The sequence below is a fragment of the Vespa crabro genome, chromosome 14 (assembly GCF_910589235.1).
Source record: "Vespa crabro chromosome 14, iyVesCrab1.2, whole genome shotgun sequence".
Classification (NCBI taxonomy): Eukaryota; Metazoa; Arthropoda; class Insecta; order Hymenoptera; family Vespidae; genus Vespa; species Vespa crabro.
The window spans coordinates 1,020,683-1,038,568 of NC_060968.1; the positions used below are offsets into that span (position 1 = coordinate 1,020,683).

The 17,886-nt window shown below is 26.0% G+C and overlaps 4 protein-coding genes across 13 annotated transcripts; 3 read left to right on the plus strand and 1 right to left on the minus strand.

The window, feature by feature from the left end:
* Window positions 1-676: 676 nt before the first annotated feature.
* LOC124429246 (phospholipid-transporting ATPase ABCA3-like) lies at window positions 677-3,616 on the plus strand. The gene is made up of 12 exons (XM_046974282.1): window positions 677-871; window positions 938-1,067; window positions 1,173-1,361; window positions 1,463-1,563; window positions 1,663-1,827; window positions 1,888-2,104; window positions 2,167-2,340; window positions 2,443-2,714; window positions 2,802-2,891; window positions 2,974-3,133; window positions 3,206-3,357; window positions 3,434-3,616. Exons 1-12 carry the CDS (start codon window positions 677-679, stop codon window positions 3,608-3,610), a joined length of 2,022 nt encoding a protein of 673 aa, XP_046830238.1. The 3' UTR covers window positions 3,611-3,616.
* LOC124429141 (phospholipid-transporting ATPase ABCA3-like) lies at window positions 3,605-9,450 on the plus strand. 8 transcript variants are annotated; one of them, XM_046974022.1, is made up of 18 exons: window positions 3,605-3,743; window positions 3,854-3,943; window positions 4,034-4,280; window positions 4,377-4,477; window positions 4,539-4,651; window positions 4,722-4,798; window positions 4,875-5,076; window positions 5,166-5,357; window positions 5,881-6,160; window positions 6,262-6,387; window positions 6,466-6,672; window positions 6,747-7,007; window positions 7,228-7,331; window positions 7,395-7,538; window positions 7,753-7,900; window positions 8,456-8,666; window positions 8,757-8,976; window positions 9,081-9,450. In XM_046974022.1, the coding sequence occupies exons 2-18, from the start codon at window positions 3,922-3,924 to the stop codon at window positions 9,339-9,341; spliced, it is 2,916 nt and encodes a 971-aa protein (XP_046829978.1). In that variant the 5' UTR covers window positions 3,605-3,743; window positions 3,854-3,921; the 3' UTR covers window positions 9,342-9,450. The 8 variants fall into 8 exon arrangements, with proteins under 8 accessions (XP_046829978.1, XP_046829977.1, XP_046829980.1 ...); XM_046974021.1 differs by lacking the exon at window positions 3,854-3,943 and having other exon boundaries at window positions 3,606-3,743; window positions 3,987-4,280; XM_046974024.1 differs by lacking the exon at window positions 3,854-3,943 and having other exon boundaries at window positions 3,617-3,743.
* On the minus strand, window positions 9,409-12,191 carry LOC124429142 (myb-like protein X). Of its 3 annotated transcripts, none has more exons than XM_046974028.1 (4): window positions 12,018-12,191; window positions 11,386-11,843; window positions 10,959-11,303; window positions 9,409-10,712 (listed from the first exon to the last, which is right to left on the minus strand). In XM_046974028.1, the coding sequence occupies exons 1-4, from the start codon at window positions 12,115-12,117 to the stop codon at window positions 9,477-9,479; spliced, it is 2,139 nt and encodes a 712-aa protein (XP_046829984.1). In that variant the 5' UTR covers window positions 12,118-12,191; the 3' UTR covers window positions 9,409-9,476. The 3 variants fall into 3 exon arrangements, with proteins under 3 accessions (XP_046829984.1, XP_046829986.1, XP_046829985.1); XM_046974030.1 differs by having other exon boundaries at window positions 9,410-10,712; window positions 11,386-11,665; window positions 12,018-12,099; XM_046974029.1 differs by lacking the exon at window positions 12,018-12,191 and having other exon boundaries at window positions 9,410-10,712; window positions 11,386-11,665; window positions 11,745-11,835.
* Window positions 12,192-12,763: 572 nt separating this feature from the next.
* LOC124429145 (kinesin-like protein costa) lies at window positions 12,764-17,009 on the plus strand. Its single transcript, XM_046974035.1, has 2 exons — window positions 12,764-13,052; window positions 13,214-17,009. The coding sequence occupies exon 2, from the start codon at window positions 13,458-13,460 to the stop codon at window positions 16,002-16,004; it is 2,547 nt and encodes an 848-aa protein (XP_046829991.1). The 5' UTR covers window positions 12,764-13,052; window positions 13,214-13,457; the 3' UTR covers window positions 16,005-17,009.
* The last annotated feature ends 877 nt before the right edge of the window (window positions 17,010-17,886 follow it).

Here is a 17,886-nt window from a genome sequence, read left to right on the forward strand (position 1 = left end):
TACAAAAATAAACAATTTACGGGAATACTTATCCGTTGATTTTTGCTATTATGATCAATAGTGATAATTGACAAAAGTATTAAAAAAGCTTAATATATATATATATATATATATATATAGAGAGAGAGAGAGAGAGAGAGAGAAAGAGAGAGAGAGAGAGAGATGGGAATATATTCTTTACTAAAACTGTTTCTCCGATTAAATTCTTCATAGTGGTAGGTATAACGACCTTGAACGATGCAACCATCATTGCCAGAGTTATTTTCATCGACAATACGATCAAGTCTAAGATGACTCGTGGAAAAGTGAAGGATCGAAAAATATTCTTGATCTTCCATTTTCTATAAGATTGATATAAAAACATACTGTATAATGAGCTTCTACAAAAAAATTTCTTTCAGAGCTTACTTATTATTCACGTCACGTGGGATCGAATCGATATCTGTTTTTAATGAAACCATGAGTTTTCTTTTCTCTTATTTAACGTATCAGTTTTTGATTCTTTGCATGTTACGTTGATAATTTCAAAACAATTGATAACGATGTTAAACGTTCCCTTCATTACGTTCGTCTTCTATTTTTTTTATATGGTATATACCATGATTAATGTCAATGTAGAATAAACATATTATCCATCGAGTTTTCAATTCGTATGTTTTTTTCTCGTCTCGCTATGATGAATAATCGTTGGATTACAAGATCAAGATCGTCTAAACCAAATAATTTTTTTACAAAATGGAGAATACTCTTTTGGAAAGATATACTTATAAGAAAGCATAGCATAATCATCACCATTTTGGAAATTGTAATACCTATTATTTTTTGTTTACAAATTCGATTAATATTCCAACCATTACCTCTTCATATGAAGGTTCGATATATGTTATAATTTCTTTTTTTATAATTAACTGAATTTTTATTTATTATACCATTCAAGGAATTAGATATGTATACGAAAAAGGACATAATTGATAAATTACCACATGATGTAGAATATTGGTATGCGCCACAAAATGATTTTACCGATGATTTGATGTCACGTTCTTCACGTATACTCAATATAAAAAGTATACTTTTTATATGGAATAATAATCATAATAATAAACATGAATATTTTATTATTTCCAAAGTTATTCGTAAAGCTATTAGATTTTACATTCTTTTCTTCATAGTACAACCAGCTGACAGTGAAAAGAGTCTTATTGTGTTGCATTATTCAAAAAATATATCTACCAAAGCATTATGGGCAATCTTTGAAGTAAACAAAGATGGACGACCGAACACTTTAAATTACAAAATTCGTTCCTCAGAGATCGGCGAAAGTAAACTTATGATGCACGATGAAGAACCGTCTTATAAAGGTGAAATCTCAATTTTTTTTTTTAAATTTCGTTTATTGGGTCTACGATAGTATTGTTGGTTAACCATTAAGAGAAATCTATTTTAACCTATCTTAACATAGATCCTTACATCTGGAGCGGTTTCATGGCATTTCAAATGGCAATTGAAAATTCTTTTATCGATATGTGGAAAAATTCACAAATTTCTCCTATAGGAGAAAACGTATGTATTTCTATAATATTTCTGACTTATTAGATTCATAACAATTATTAATTAATTGATAGTTTAAACAAAGTTTCATCCTAACCTCTTACTTTGTAGTTGACAATAACTCGTTATCCTTATTATAAGATTGATTTTCTTATAATACAAAGTATCGTTTATCCGAATATTAATGTTATTTATTACATGACTGTGATAGCTTTTCTTCTTTTACCAATGGCAAGTCTGCAGAAAATGATTCACGACAAAGAAACTGGTTTCAGAGTAAGTTTTGAGAATTTTACAATGATTATTATAAAAGGATAACTTTCTTTTATTTTTTAGGGTCTTATGAGATTAACAAATATGTCATTTACCGTCATGTATCTCGGTTGGTTAAATTATTTGATGATTTCTTGTTTGCCAGTCGGAATAGCATGTACCATATTACTCTATCCAATATTCATGAATTCTTATTTAATAACGATTTTTCTTTTTATTACCATGTATATTATTCTCTCGACATTAGTTGTCTTTGCCGTTGGAACTTTCTTTCGATATTGTAAGTCATATTATTATTTAAAAGAGAATTTATCAATCAACAAGAATCAAATATCTTAACAGCAATGAAAGCGATATTGATATCACTCTCAATTTGGGTATTTCTATCTTATTTTACTATTGTTCTGGATGAATTCTTGGTAACAGCTTCTCTAACTTGGCGTATTGTATCGTTGATTTTACCACATAGTGGTTTACTTTATGGAATTGTGGCATTCGCATCTAGAACAGAAATTGGTAATAATATAATAATAAAAAAAATATTTAATTATAAATGAAATTATAATATTTATTAAAGTTTCAAGAATATTGTTAATTTTATTTGTTCTTCTATATCAGATAAATATTTATTAAATTCATTGAAAGAATTTTTAATTATCAATGGAACTCAATCATACATTAATTTATCATCCCCAATATCGACAAGGGAGATCTCTGAGACAACAAACAATGAATACGAAATTATTTATATAAAAGAGAAAATATCTATTAATATAATTTTGATATCTTGGATTCTGCATATTATTTTTTGGTTATCTCTTACAATATATTTAGATAACATTAATCCTGGTCAATATTGGAGTGCTAAACCATGGTACTTTTTATGTAAGGTAGAACAAATTACATACATTATCTGAAATTTCATAACACTATTTGTTTACTCATTATTATTTTAATGTATAATTTTGTCACATTAGAGAGCTCATCCAAAAAATATATATTACAAGTATAAATTACGAGGTTCCACAAATTGGTCAGCTGTGGAAAGAATCCCATCCTTCATAAAGGTATTTATAAAGCATACAATATGATATAAAAATATTTCGAAAAATTCCTTGTCATAACTAAACTTTTCTCGTATTAAAATAGTCATCAATCTTAATACGATGTGCCACTAAAAAATTCGGTACATTTGGCAATAGTTCTACAATTCTGAACGAAGTTACCATTGACTTTTATCAAAATGAATTCAGTGTAATACTTGGAAACAATGGTTCTGGAAAGAGCACTCTATTAAAACTTATAACAGGTAATAGTTTATAAATATTTAGCTAATAAAACCTTGATCCTACAGAGTATATACTCTATTTAATACATATAGGAATATATAGTCTTTCGGATGGTGGTATTTATGTGCAAGGAAGAGATTTCAATGAGGATATAAATATCACAAATTTCTTTGGTTACTGTCCTCAAGAGAATATTTTAGTCAATTATATGACAACTGTTGAGCATCTCTACATATTTGGAATGGTAAATATATTTTATATATATCTGTATTAATCATATTTTCTTTTTAAGAATTAATATTTTAATTAATTCTGAGCAGATGAAAGGAATGACATATAAAGATGCTTATGCCAATGCGTTGGAATTATTAAAAAAGCTTAGATTAGAGTCTGTGAAGAATAAAAAATTAAAAGATTTATCTAATGGCATGCAAAGACGTATTTGTCTGGGAATGGCCTTAATTGGAGAGTCTCAAGTATTTAGAAAAAAGAAATGAATGATTAATTTCTAAAATATTAATCACATTAATTGATATCAATTTTGTGATATTATTTAAGATACTAATATTGGATGAGCCAGCTAATGGAGTTGATTCGGAAGACAGAAGACAAATTTGGGATTTGCTATCGGTAAGCAAATCCTATATACAGATTGGCTTTCACTTATATTACGTGATAGTGGTAACTGTAGGACATCAAAAGAACGAAAACAATATTAATGGCAACTAATTCTATGGAAGCAACAGATATTTTAGCGGATAGGATAGCAATTATTACAAATGGAATAATCGAATGTTATGGTTCAAAAATGTACTTAAATCAACGATATGGTATATAGATTATTTTATTATCTTTCTATAAATATTTTTTCAGATTGATATCGTCAAAAGCAATTTTATCGAATTATCGTATTTTTATAGGGATTGGATACATTTTAAGTTTAGTGGTACATGAAAATTATAACCTACACCTTCTGCAAACAGAAATACAAAAATTTTCTTCTGAAGTAATCACTTTGCGAGGTATAATGGGTTTGGTAATTAGATTTGATGTACCAAGAAACAGCAGGTTTACGAAATTATTACAATATCTTAACAATAACAAGCAAAGGCTGAATATAGTCTCTGTTACTTTCACTACTGCTAGTATTGAAAATCAGTTTCTAAGGTGTGTTGCAATATTTGTCAAAAAAGAAATAAATAAATAAAATATGACAAAGAAAAAAAATATATAGGTTACAAACTTTGAACATGTCATTTTTAGAATAAGTCTTGCAAGTCATTTCAAAGAACGTGGTGTAAAATATCCTAGTAAAGAATATGAACTCATTGTTCAACAAAGAAGACAAAATATTTTACGAAATGGTAAAATATTTATAGGAATTCATATAATATTTATACGATGAGATCACATTTTAATTTTTAGCCAAACCTTGGGATCGACTTTCAGGAACGGTATTATGGTATCAACAAATTTTTGCTATGTTTTTTAAGAAATTTTTACATGTTACTTCATCTTGGAAATTGTATCTATTATCTGTAAGTTTCACTTCTATGTCTATCATTTTAATAAGTTTAGAAGATTTTAACTTTTATTATTTATATATAGATAAGTTTGGCTACAATCACGTTAATATTAGCTACGATGATCAACGAGCTTAGTAATTGTACAATTTTTGATACAACGTAAGTAATTTACTAAATAATCAAAATGATAAAATAAACAGTATTCCTACAGATTAATTTCTTGATGAATCAATAGGGAAAAAACAATGAGTTTAAAGGATTATGTCGATAGTAATTTTAAAACATTATATTATGCAGCCGACAGTACACTTGCTAACAAATTTCTTGTTACTCTTTACAAAACTAGTCATTCATATAACGAGAAAGGAACATATCACGTGTTGAGAACCATCTCAGCATCAGAGATCATGACTAATCCGAATCTTCACTCTTTAAAAGTTCGTACTAAATTACAATTATTTTCTATCATTTAAATATTAATATGATAATGTAAAAAGAAATGTAAGATTTGATATATTATTAACAGTTCAAAGATCGTTGTTTAATATCTGTCGATATACAATCCGATGGATCTATTGATCTTATGTATTCTTCAACTTTCATACATAGTGGACCTGTTGCGTTAAATTTATTAAACAATGCAATACTACGTCATTATTGTGGTTCTAATAAATGTAATATTGAATTAAAAAATCATCCTTTGATCCATCCAAAGAAAGTAAGGAACGAGATTTAATTGTACTTTTTCAAAAATTATTCTACTGTCCAAAATAACAGTTAAATTGTTTATAAAAAAAAAATATATATATATATATATATATTAAGTTTAAAGTTCAAATATAAATAATACTTTATAATAATAAAAAGAAATAATATTTACAAGCATGATTAAAATATAATTGTTTTAACTCCTGATGATAGGCAATTTAGTAATACATTTATTTTACCGATATTTAATATGTTGAACATCTTTATCGATAAAATAGCATATCGATAATACTTAGTGGCAAAGTATCGGTAAATATTATCAATAGAAAGTTAAAAAAAGATGTTTTACTGGTAAAAATTTGTTACAAATAATGTTATCGACTATACACAAAGTATTGCACCAGGTTTAAAATTAATAATTAAATCTATTACTACTACTAATAATAATAATAATAATTATAACATATATTTATAGTTTATATAAATATATATATATATATATAACATAAATTGATTATATTAATTTTATTTAGTGGCAGCATCAATTTGTACATTCTCGAAACATAAGAAACTGGCAAAACGCTGCAATTATCGGAACTCTATTTCTTCTCTTACCTACGATCGACTTAGGGATAAAAGAATTAAATTCCTTATCAAAAATGTTGCAAATCAATACAGTAGGCGTATCGACTTTGATGTATTGGATACCTATCTATATCATAGATCTTTTGATATATATAATTACAGTATTAATTCTTGCAGCATTCTTCCTTGTTACATATAATGAAGAAATATTTCTGGTCACTGATATTGGTAATATAATTATAATTATAAATAAATATTTTATATTATATTTTATTAATATAATTTCTTTAATTTTCGTTCAAATATTTCAATTTAATAATATATTTCAGTTCAAGTACTTTATATTTTTCTGTTCTACGGTGCTTGTGCGATCCCATTCAACTATTGTATACAATTATTCACAAGGAAACAACAAAATGTTTATTTAATTGTAATATTAATAAACATTTTTGTGAGTAAGTGATCACTATTATTTATATTATTCAAAATAGTTTATATTATATTGCTTAATAATTTATTAATTTTTATTATAGTATTATTATTAAATGGATTTTTTATATTTCCCATATTTTATACATTTGACCATTATGGACGATATTTATTCGAATTATTTTTGCATATTATTCCATCTTACAATCTAGCATGTGCTCTAAGTAATTATCTTATATTGAATTTATACAACAAAAAGTGTAGTAAAAATACTTGTGACACTGAAATTAGTATAGAAGATCCATGTTGTCGTGAGTAATGAAATATTATAATTATTTTTACGAAGTCTAATCAAAATTTAGTAATGTTTTTCGGATGTTTTTAGAAAACTGTGGTGAAAAAATGTGTTTTAAATCATTAAATACCATGTTAACTAGACAGTCTGGTCAAGATTTTTTCCATTCAGTGTTTGACGATTTAATAATCATGTTATCGATGACAATCGCTTTACATTTAATATTACAAATTTTCGAAGAGGCGAATCGTTTAAAGTGGTACAGACCTATCGTATCATATGAAAACAATAATAATACATTGGAATTAACCGTAATCAATGAAAAGAAACAAGTAGAAGAACACATGAAATGTAATTATGTTTTTAATTGTTAACATGATATGATAATGATTTAAACATGTACATAGATACACATAGCATAAATACACATACATATGCGCACACGCGCGAAAACACACACACATAGAGACAGACACACTCCCACACACACACACACATATATATATACATATATATATATATATATATATATATATATATATATATATATATATATATATAATACTTTCAGTTTACAAAGAAAATCAATGTCTTCCTAAACACGTTGTGTTAGCAGCTAAAAATTTGACAAAAATATACGGCAAAGCTAAAGTTGTTCAAAACATCAATTTTAACGTAAGCATTAGAAAAGATTAGAATAATTTAAACTGATAAAAAAGCATAATAATATTCTGTTAGGTATATCAACGAGATTGTTTTGGTCTTTTGGGACTTAATGGTTCTGGAAAGTCAACAATTTTTAAAATGTTAGTTGGACAAACAAGAATGTCTGTTGGAAAAGCTGTTATATATGAATATGAATTTCTAAAGAATTTAGAAATGGTGAGAATCTAAATTCTAATCTCAAATTAGGTATTGATAGATATATGATAAAAAATTGTTTACTTTTTGTCTATACTTATAAGTTAACGATATCTATCGTCTAACGATAACTATCCTCTAACGATAACTATCCTCTAACGAATAAGTTAACGGTCTCCATATTTCTAGTATAACAATATAGATATTTTAATAATATAAAAGAATCATTTCAAAGTTCATAGGTATGATAGGATATTGTCCGCAAGTCAGTGGTTTGAACGATTTCATGACAGGAAGGCAACATTTGATATTATATGCAGCTCTTCGTGGTATACCTTCTGAAAATTTAATCGATGAAGTCAATAAATGGATAGATCTATTAGGTAATACAATTTCTAGTTCATTTTTTAATATACATATATTAAATTATAATCTTATATATGTATATTATGTATGTTATTTAATTTTATATTTATTATAGTATATATAATCTATTTATTTAATTGACAAGGTACTATATCGGCAATATGTATCGACAAGAATCATTAAAATATTTTTTTACTGACGAATATTAGTCACAATATTATTGATGATGTACAGAATGTTGCCTATCATCAGGCGCGACATTACAAATCATATAAAAAATAAAAAGTTATAAAAATTTTGCTTAGTATATCTTCGATGCGTAAAAAATATGCTATATAATATATAGCATGGCGAATTCTTATAGTAAAAAAACGGAAATACATTTCTATTGTACGAATACTTATTTCCCTCATTGTATATACATATATAACAGCGTTTTTTCAATTTTGTATGTTTTTCGTATGTTTATATATATATATATATATATATATATATATATATATATATATATATGTATGTATATATATATATATATAAATTAAAATTATCGTCGAAACGAAATTAACTTGCAGATCTTTTGGGGTTTGAAAATGTGAAAATTAGAAATTGTTCCTGGGATATACAAAGGAAGATTTCTATTCTCCAGAGTTTGATTGGTGATTTGCCATTGATACTGCTAGATGAACCATCCTCGGGAATTGACGTAATTGCTAGACAAGCTATATGTGATGTATTGTATCAGATTCGAGAGATGGGAAGATCATTGTTAATTATCACGCACAAGTATTTATATTTTTATCTGTTATTAAAAAAAAAAAAAAAGAAATTATCAATAGTTAAATGAAGTGAATATAAATAAATAAATAAATTTAGTATGCAAGAAGCTGAGGCAATGTGTATTCGTGTTGGAATCTTAGTGGACGGACGATTTGTAGTAATTGATTCCTGTGAAAATTTAAAAAGAAAACATGATAATAATTTCATTCTAACCATTAGTGTAACGCCAGTATTTCAAGATCCTCAACATTTAGTAATAATTAACAATGTCATGAACGAGGCATTTCCTGGTATTAATTTAAAAGATTTTCATTTGGTAAATAATTTAGAATTTATTTGTTTTATAAAATATACTATTATTGACAGTCATTAAGTTTTCAAATTGAGAATTATGGTTCCTTTTTTTTTTAACTCTTTTAGGGAATTATCGAGTATGGATTAGAAAGTAATATTTCACACAGCAATATGTTCGACATGTTAGAACAACTAAGACGAAGATACCCGTGGATAACAGATTTTACTATACATCAATCATCGATGGACGAAGTTTTTCTCGATTTAGCTATAAAGAATGATTCAATTATTCAAAAACAAATATTACGGAGAACAAAATTCTTGAATTTTTTGAAACGTTTTAAACAAAGAAGCAAACCTAGAGCTTCAATTTTTACAAATTCATAAGATGTTCAAAATATATACATACATACATAAATATATATTTACATTAAATGCAATAAAATTTAGTGTTAATAAAAATGAACGTCATAAATTAACTCGATTTCATTGAATAATCACATAAAAAAAAAGATCCAATAGTCACATGATCATTTCCTTATTTTTTTTTTGTCTATTCGTTTGTTTAACACCTTTTTGTTTATTTTTTTTCATACGAATATTATGTGTTTTCTCGTCTTTCTTTTTTAATGTCTTATGTGCTAGTTCAATATCTTCCAATAATTCCTTTGTTTGTACTTCATTAAATTGTTCATCTTCGTTATCATCGGTGTTCGAAGAATTATTATCATTTTCTTTCGAAATATTTGTCATTGTTCTCTTTGATTTTATTTTCGTTGGGAAGGTTACAATATCACTAATCTCTGAACAATGTGTATTGTATAATTTTGTTTGTACGTTGCCTGAAATCGGTGTGCTACTTAAGATTTTATCAAGATTAATTTTCGTTGTTACCATCGGAGGTTCTTTATCTTCTATCGGTACAATAGATTCTGTTATTGACTTCATAGAAAGTATCATTTTCTTATTAGATTTGTTTACATTGTACGAAGCTGTTTTATCCTTAATATCCGTTGTTTTACTTTTATCAGTTTTTTTAATATTATCTTTGAACAAATTTTCGTCTGAACATTTTGTTATCGACGAAGATCCACTTGAATTTTTTTCATTAAGATTTTTCTTACCCTCTGTTGTGGTATCTGCGATAGCTTTTTCAGATAATTTGTTAAAATCTTTTTTTAATTTGTTTTTACTGACTGAAATTTTTTTGTCCGTTTTATCATCCTTCTCAGTAATATTTAAACTGCTATTTAATTCTTTCGCGAGTAATTTTGTTTGTCTGGAGATCGATTGACGTTTTGGTCTGCTTTCAATTTTTTCGCCATCCTCGATACACTTGGCGGATCTTTTAGGCGTATTTTTTCTATCAACAAATTTCTTTTTCGAATTGTCAAAAAGATTGAGTTTATCGAAATCTAAAATCGTTTCTAATTTTTCTTCATTTGCATTTGGCTTTTGTGTCGTTTTCATCGCAGCCAACTTTTTGTCCTCTTTCTTCGTATTTTTGTTTCTTTTCTTTTTTCCAATGTTTTTGAGCATTTCAGTTGAATGTAAATTTTCTTCGACATTTTTATTTTTTTTATCATTCAATTTTGATCGTTCCTCATACTCTTCCAAATTCGACGAGCATTTATCACTATTTTCGATTTCTGAATCAGTTAAATCGTTTTCAAGATTGCTTTCCGAATTTATTTTCTTTTTTTTCTTTTGATAATCTCTTTTTGTTTTTCTCAATGTACTATCTTCATCTTGTTGAGACTGTATATCCAATAGTTATTTAAAAAAAATAAAAATAAAAATAAATACATAATAATATTAATAACAATATTGATAATAATTTATATAGCATACGATTTTTGTTTTAATTTTAATTAAATAAATAAATAAACATATATGAATGTTTAATTATATTTTAACGTAATGAAAACGTTCTCAAAAAATCTATAATATGAAATAAATTAAACAAATGAATAAATAAATATATATATATGTGTGTATATGTACCATCGATGGCATATTATTGTTATCAGGATCCTTAGATATTTTCGGCCAATGAAAATAGCGATTATTATTAATCATTTTTTCAAATGCATCTCTTAAGTTGAGCTTTTTTAATGGTTTAAAATATTTATTTAAGTTTTGAATAATTTCTTCCGACAAAGGTTCATCGTCCCTTTGTTCAGTACTTATTACATATGGAAATGTTTCATTAAATTTATAGGCCATAAACAGAGTAACATTATATGTTTCACTAAGTTCGATCAATTGTAATTCTGACATGTGTAAGTGAATTCGTGTGTATCCAAGACAGGTGTCTATGGAACAGTTCATTACATCTCCAATAAAATTCTAAACACAAAGACCCATTGATTGTTACTTTTATAATTATTAATTAAATAAATTAAAAAAAAATGTTTCGATTATACATAACCTTTAAATCATAGTATTGTTTTCGACGATAAATATAACAATCGATGTAATGTTTGCAACATTTTAAAAATGATTTCAAATTATTCGGATTATCCAATGGATATTTTGATAAAATATCATTCAAATCGATCGACAAAGGCATCACCCATTTTCCTAATTTATACTGATTATCAATTTGCAAAATTTCTATGGAAAATAAAGAATTACTCGTCACTTTGTCTCCTGCTGAGAATTCTATCACAATTGGCTTGTCAGATTTGACGCAGTAAATTCCAGCAAATCTGTATAAATCATTTCTCAAATTAATGTTCGTATATTTGTTTTTTATTGAAATTGAAGATGAGTTTAAAACATGTCTACAATAATCCAATTGTTTATTCAATCCGGTTGTCGTCAATGATTGTTCGATTATTTCTTTTTCTAATTGTTCTTTTAATTCCTTAACTTCAAGGATATCAGCTGTCAAAGGACATCATTTTTATTTTTTTTAAATATGTTTCTGACACTTTTATAAATTTATTATTATTATTATTGTTATTACTATTACAAATACTATAATTATTACTTGAAATTATTTTCTCTGAAATTTTCTTTTTTCTTAAATTTGAATGAAAAAAATTGTTACTGTTTTACCTTCAGTAGTTAGTTCAGTTAAAGGTTTCCGAAATTCCTCCGAAGATTGATCATTAGTATTTTTTTTATTAAATGTATTGTCTATTTCATTATCCGACATTATTGTTTAAAATAATAAATTTATTATTAATTTTCGAGATTTTCATCAATATAATTAGAATAAATTGAAGGCACATAAATAGAACGCACTTTATTTAATATTTATAAGCTATCTTTTTATTATAAAATTGTAAAATCAATAAACCTATATCTCTTCATAAGCATCTTCTAATCTACTATTTCGATTAATATTATGATCGATTTCCTTGTATATATATATATATATATATACTTTGACCTTTTAAACTTCAAAACACAAAACAAATTGACATTCAAAACTAAAAAAAAACAAGTAATAATAGAAATAAACTTTTAATAAATTTTATAAGTTCTAATTCAAGATTTATATATTACAAAGTAAAAAATTAATGAACGTTCGATAAATATATATATATATATATATATATATATATATATATATACGAATTAATTAACGATAGTTAGATAAATATATATATTTTTTTATATTTGTTAGTTTATTAAACAAATAGAAATTTATCGCTAGTGATAAGTTAATTTTCTTTCTACATTATTCTACGACATTTTTCGTTTTTCGGATATTTCAATTTCGAATAAATTTAATATCGAAAAGGAATAATAAAAATTAAATTCTTTTAAATAATAATTATATTTGAAAAATAATATTATTTTTCAAATATCTGATTAAACGACTAATCAACAAGAAATATTAATCAAGATGGCAGCAACGAATGTGAACAAATGACAGCTAGCACCTGCCACTACTGTACGTTATAAAATTTACTATTATCCATAGGTGGCTATAACTACGTTAAAGTATTTTACAAAATATAAATTAATGTAAACATTCTGTATAAATTTAATTTTATGGAACGTATACAAGAATAATACATTTATTCGTTCCTCTATATCATATACTTAAACTTTGGGTTAAGTTAATAGGTTAGAAATTTATAGGTAAGTTAACTTCCACTTATTTCTTTTAATTATGCTAACATTTTTGACTCAAATGGTGGAAATTATTCTACGTATTCTTTTTTTTTTTTATATCTAATATAATAGAAAAGTATGATGACTCTCTTTTATAAATTTTCTTTCTTTCTTTGTTTATATCACAGAATGCTGGGAAAATTGAATACAAATTAAATGTATGTTTGTGTGTATGTGAATTCTTTTGGAACGAGAAAAAAATATGTAACTGTTCGAAAAAAAGTTGCTTATCAAATTCAATCTATTCAATCAATTCAATTCTACAATAAGTAATACGACATTAAGACGAATTATTATTTCTTGCATTATCATACAATGCTATTACACATGTGATTATTTTATTCGATTGAAATATTTGAAAAATTCATCAAAATGATACATTACGGACCCTGGATTCATCAACAAGCTATCTTAGATAACCATCAGTATTATGCTCCATATATCACTGTGATGCCACAATTTCAACATCGTAATCAAGAACAACAAGATTTGGATGAAGAAGAAAGCGAACAAACTGGAGATGAAACGCATGATACAATGACTTCTGCTACATCAGGAGAACGCAGTTCTAGTGCTGATCTTTTCAGATTACAATTCGCAGCAACGCAATGGTCTAAGTTAGTTTCTAATGCGGAAGGATTATTTAATAAACTTATGACAAGCAATATCTTACCACATACAGAACAAGATCAAATTGAGCAATGGCTTTGTATGAAACAGGAATATGAAGAATGTATTACCAATGACGATGCAACTAGTTTACATGGTTTTCCTGAAAATACAAGAAAATCTTTAGAAAGAATCGAAGAGGTAACAGAAACAGATGAAAAAACAGACGAATCTATAAATAGAGCAGAATTGAAAAATAATTCGAATAGTTCATCAGTCACTGATAGTGATATATCAGAACCTGAAGAAGACGATGAGGACGAGGACGATCATAGCGATGTAAGCTCAGAAAGTCCAGACTTTTTAGAAAAGCTCGATGAATGTATGAATAAATTAAAAATGGATACAGATACAATTGTTGAATCCAAGAAAGATATATTTAGAGAAATGAACATAGAAATCATTCCAAATATGATAAAATCTATAAATACGAATAATAATTACGTTTCCTTAGCGAAACCGATTCCTGCTAGAAATCCAAATTCCAGACGAAATTCTATGCTTCCAGGTTCCGAAATGTGTAATGAAGTACTAGCTTTTAATGATAATTTTAAACCATATAAAAATCATATGCTTAATAAAAAAGCCACTCAATTCACTGATGCTAATATCTTCGACAATTATGAATCTGTAACACATGGTAATGAAAATCTTACTGTTCAAAATGATAACTCTCCAGATTTATTAATAGATGCTCTTAAAACTACAGATGTGCCAGAACCAATCAAAGAATTAAAATCATTAACATTAAATAATGAAGCTAAGCAAACACAGGTCAGAAAGATTCAGTCAGATTTAGATGGAGCTCATAAACGTATCGAAGAATTGCAAACGACTATAAAGATCAAAGAACGTTTTATTGCAGATATGATAAAAAATTCTGATGCTAGAGCAAGTGCAAAATATAGATTTCAAAGAAAATGGAGTAAACTAGAGGAAGAATATTACAATACTAGATCTCAATTAGCACAAGCAGAAAATGCATCTATATATAAAGATTCTGAAGAAAAGTCAGCTCATAAAAAGGAAATTGAGTTATATAAAAATATGGCGATACATTATGAAAAAAGATTAATGGATATTGAAATGATAAAACAAATTGCTGGCGATTCGGCTAAGAAAGTTTTGGAACTTGAAAGTTCATTGAATACATCTAAAAAACAAATGGAAAAATTGAAAAAGCAATTGAAAAAGGAGGAAGAACGAAAAAGAGCATTAGAAGAAGAATTAGCAGAAGATCAGAAAAAGATTCGTGAATTGGAAGAGAAATATAATCTAACTGCGTCCAAGTTAAAAGAAATGCAATCAGAGAGTGAAGATGAAAAGAATAATACTAAATTAAAAACTGATTGTTCTGAGAAGAAGAAAAATTTACAAGACGTAAGTGCTAGAATATCTCACCTTGATCATGTCTTAAAAGAAAAATCAATGGATTTGGAGAGAACAGCAGATACGGATGAGAAGGAAGCACTTCGTCATGAAATTCGAAATTTAAGACGTACGAGAGATTGCCTAGTTGATGAAAAATGTGATCTGGATGAAAAATTTCAAAAAGAAAAGACTTTAAGTACAGTCGAAGAACGACAACTGTTAGAATGTGGAGAAACAATCGAAGCGATCGATGCTATGATAGAGCATAAAAATGAAATGATCTGTGGACGAAAAGGTTTCGATGAAAATCAATCTCAGCGTGAAAAGGGGGAACGTATGTTGATGGAACGATTGGCGAAACTTTCTGATGGTGAAATGAGAACGTTGTTTTATAAATATTTTCTTAAGGTGATTGATCTGAAAGAAAGTTCAAAAAATTTGGAAGTCCAAAATGCTGAACTTGAAACTCACGTAGAGGCTCAAGAATGGCGTATACAAACTTTAACTAATGCTTTAAAGCAGACAAAATTAGAAGCCGAAAGGAGAATTGTATTAATGCAAAGAGAGCACGAAGAGAAATTACATTTAATGTTTAGGCATATTGCGGAGGAAACAAGTAGTTCAGGACATGAGAGATTAGATAAGGATTCTGAATTAGCGAAATATAAAAGAGAGAATCGAATTTTAAGAAAACGATTAGCAGATGTTGAAGCTTTGCTTAAAGGTCCAACAGCACCACGTACGGCAAGTCCAGCAAGAATTCCACAACAGGGATTGAAACAAATTGCTGCTGCTGGTCGTCCTATAACCAAAGTAACTAGGCAACGTAATAAACTCATAATACAAAAAACTACTGACTGTGACAAGAGAAAACAGTGAGTTTTATTTAGTTATTTATATTTTTCTATTTATATAAAAAAAGAATTTATTTCCTTTTTGTTATATATTTAACATGAATTTTTTTCTATGAAAATTAGTAAAAATTGAGATGAGAAATTAACTCTTTATACTAATATTTGTCTTCTTATAATTAATCATTTATCATCTCGTTTACATGTAGTAATAAGTCATAAATGTTGGCAATGTATTAATATAAAAAAAAACCAAATGTATGCAAAGTAAAGACAAAAATGTGTAAAGGATTAATTCTATTATTCAAATACCGTAGCATATATTAGGTAAGATTAGCATTTACTTTCTGAGCTATATATAATATTGTGAATTAAAATATTAAAGAAAAAAACATATATATATTATGTAATCTTCACAAATTAGATGTTTTCCTAGCTAAATATAACTTTCTAAAATATATTGTTCCATCACATTAATATTTGTTTTATTAAAATACATTACATAGGTTCATGATTATTCATTATTAATGTTAAAAATAATTTTATTTTGTAAAACTATGTAAAAGATAAGAATTATAAAATTATGCAGCATTGCAATTATTTAATTAGACAAAATAATTTGAAGATTGTAAAATTCTTTTCCGTTAATGTAAAAATGGAGTACTTATATTAAGTCCAACTTGTTAAAAGACATAATTATGTGTATAATATGAATTAATAATTTAATTATTATTACATAAGGTTTAGTAGAAATTCATTATATATAAATATTATATGTAAAGAGTTTAAGTCGAATGCATGTTACGACTTACTGTATGTTTATATTATACAAATAGAATATGCACCGTATACATACACCTGCGGAAATTTAAATCCATAATTTGTTGAACACAATATGTATAATTCTATAAACTATAATAACTTTTGAATCTCATTTATTATAGTATTTATATGAATTTCATATAATTGATTCATTAATTATTTGTTTATATATATGTATATTTAAAATTGTCGTTAAGTGCAGAAAATATTTTCTATACCATTGAAAAATACTTTTTATTCCAGAGTGACATAATAACACAAAAGTAAATAATATATAGATTGTGCAGATATAAAAAATAAAAACGAAACATGTTATAAATAGAAAAATGTAATGTTACTTACTACACTACTGTATTTTAACAAATTCTAACCTATTTCAGTTGTTATAATTTATTGTAATTTTTGTAAATAAAAATTCATGTTATATTATAAATTTAATAGAATAATTCTTTCAGAAAACAAAATTACTATTACTTATAAGTAAATAATGTTTACCACATTATTTTTTATTTATTAATATGATGTAACTAATATTATAAATATAATTACACGATTTACTCAAAGACCGATACGATCGATTATGGGGTTCGGAATCGATACTTTATGAGGATTGAAAAAAATGTTTTTATGTAATATAAGTTTTATGTTTTTTGTTTTTTTTTTTCTTTTTTTTTTCTTTTTTTTCTTTTTTTTTATAATAAAGATTAAATTTATACATATATAGAGATATAATAATATTTAACCGGAAGAGACTACGTGAAATTTACTTAATAATTTTACAATACGTTTGTATGTAAAAAATACTTTCTATACTATTGAATTTACACATATTGCTTTTTTTATTAATATGTACAATATAAGAACAAAAGTGTGTAAATGTCATTACTGCAACCCTGAAATGGCATTGAATGATGAAAAAATATGTAAACAATAAATTGAATAGTATCTATTGTTATTTTATACATAATCTCTATATAGAGAATTACAAATTAAATTAACTGATCGAATTCACTGTTAATCTATAACGTTAAATTGATTTCAAGAGTACCATTTCTGAGTTAATTTAATAATAATACTTTATTATTATT

Bases quoted from the DNA above. Each gene is read 5' to 3' on its own strand.
- LOC124429246 (XM_046974282.1), top strand. From the start codon at position 677: ATGAATAATCGTTGGATTACAAGATCAAGATCGTCTAAACCAAATAAT. The intron at 1,564-1,662 runs GTATGTATTTCT...CTTACTTTGTAG, and splicing joins TTTCTCCTATAGGAGAAAAC to TTGACAATAACTCGTTATCC. The intron at 3,358-3,433 runs GTAAATATATTT...AATTCTGAGCAG, and splicing joins ATCTCTACATATTTGGAATG to ATGAAAGGAATGACATATAA.
- LOC124429145 (XM_046974035.1), top strand. From the start codon at position 13,458: ATGATACATTACGGACCCTGGATTCATCAACAAGCTATCTTAGATAAC.
- LOC124429142 (XM_046974028.1), bottom strand. From the start codon at position 12,117: ATGTCGGATAATGAAATAGACAATACATTTAATAAAAAAAATACTAAT. The intron at 11,844-12,017 runs GTAAAACAGTAA...GTCCTTTGACAG, and splicing joins AACTGAACTAACTACTGAAG to CTGATATCCTTGAAGTTAAG. The intron at 10,713-10,958 runs GTACATATACAC...TTGGATATACAG, and splicing joins ACAATAATATGCCATCGATG to TCTCAACAAGATGAAGATAG.
- LOC124429141 (XM_046974017.1), top strand. From the start codon at position 3,832: ATGGCAACTAATTCTATGGAAGCAACAGATATTTTAGCGGATAGGATA. The intron at 6,388-6,465 runs GTAAGTGATCAC...TTTTTATTATAG, and splicing joins ATTAATAAACATTTTTGTGA to TATTATTATTAAATGGATTT. The intron at 6,673-6,746 runs GTGAGTAATGAA...GGATGTTTTTAG, and splicing joins TATAGAAGATCCATGTTGTC to AAAACTGTGGTGAAAAAATG.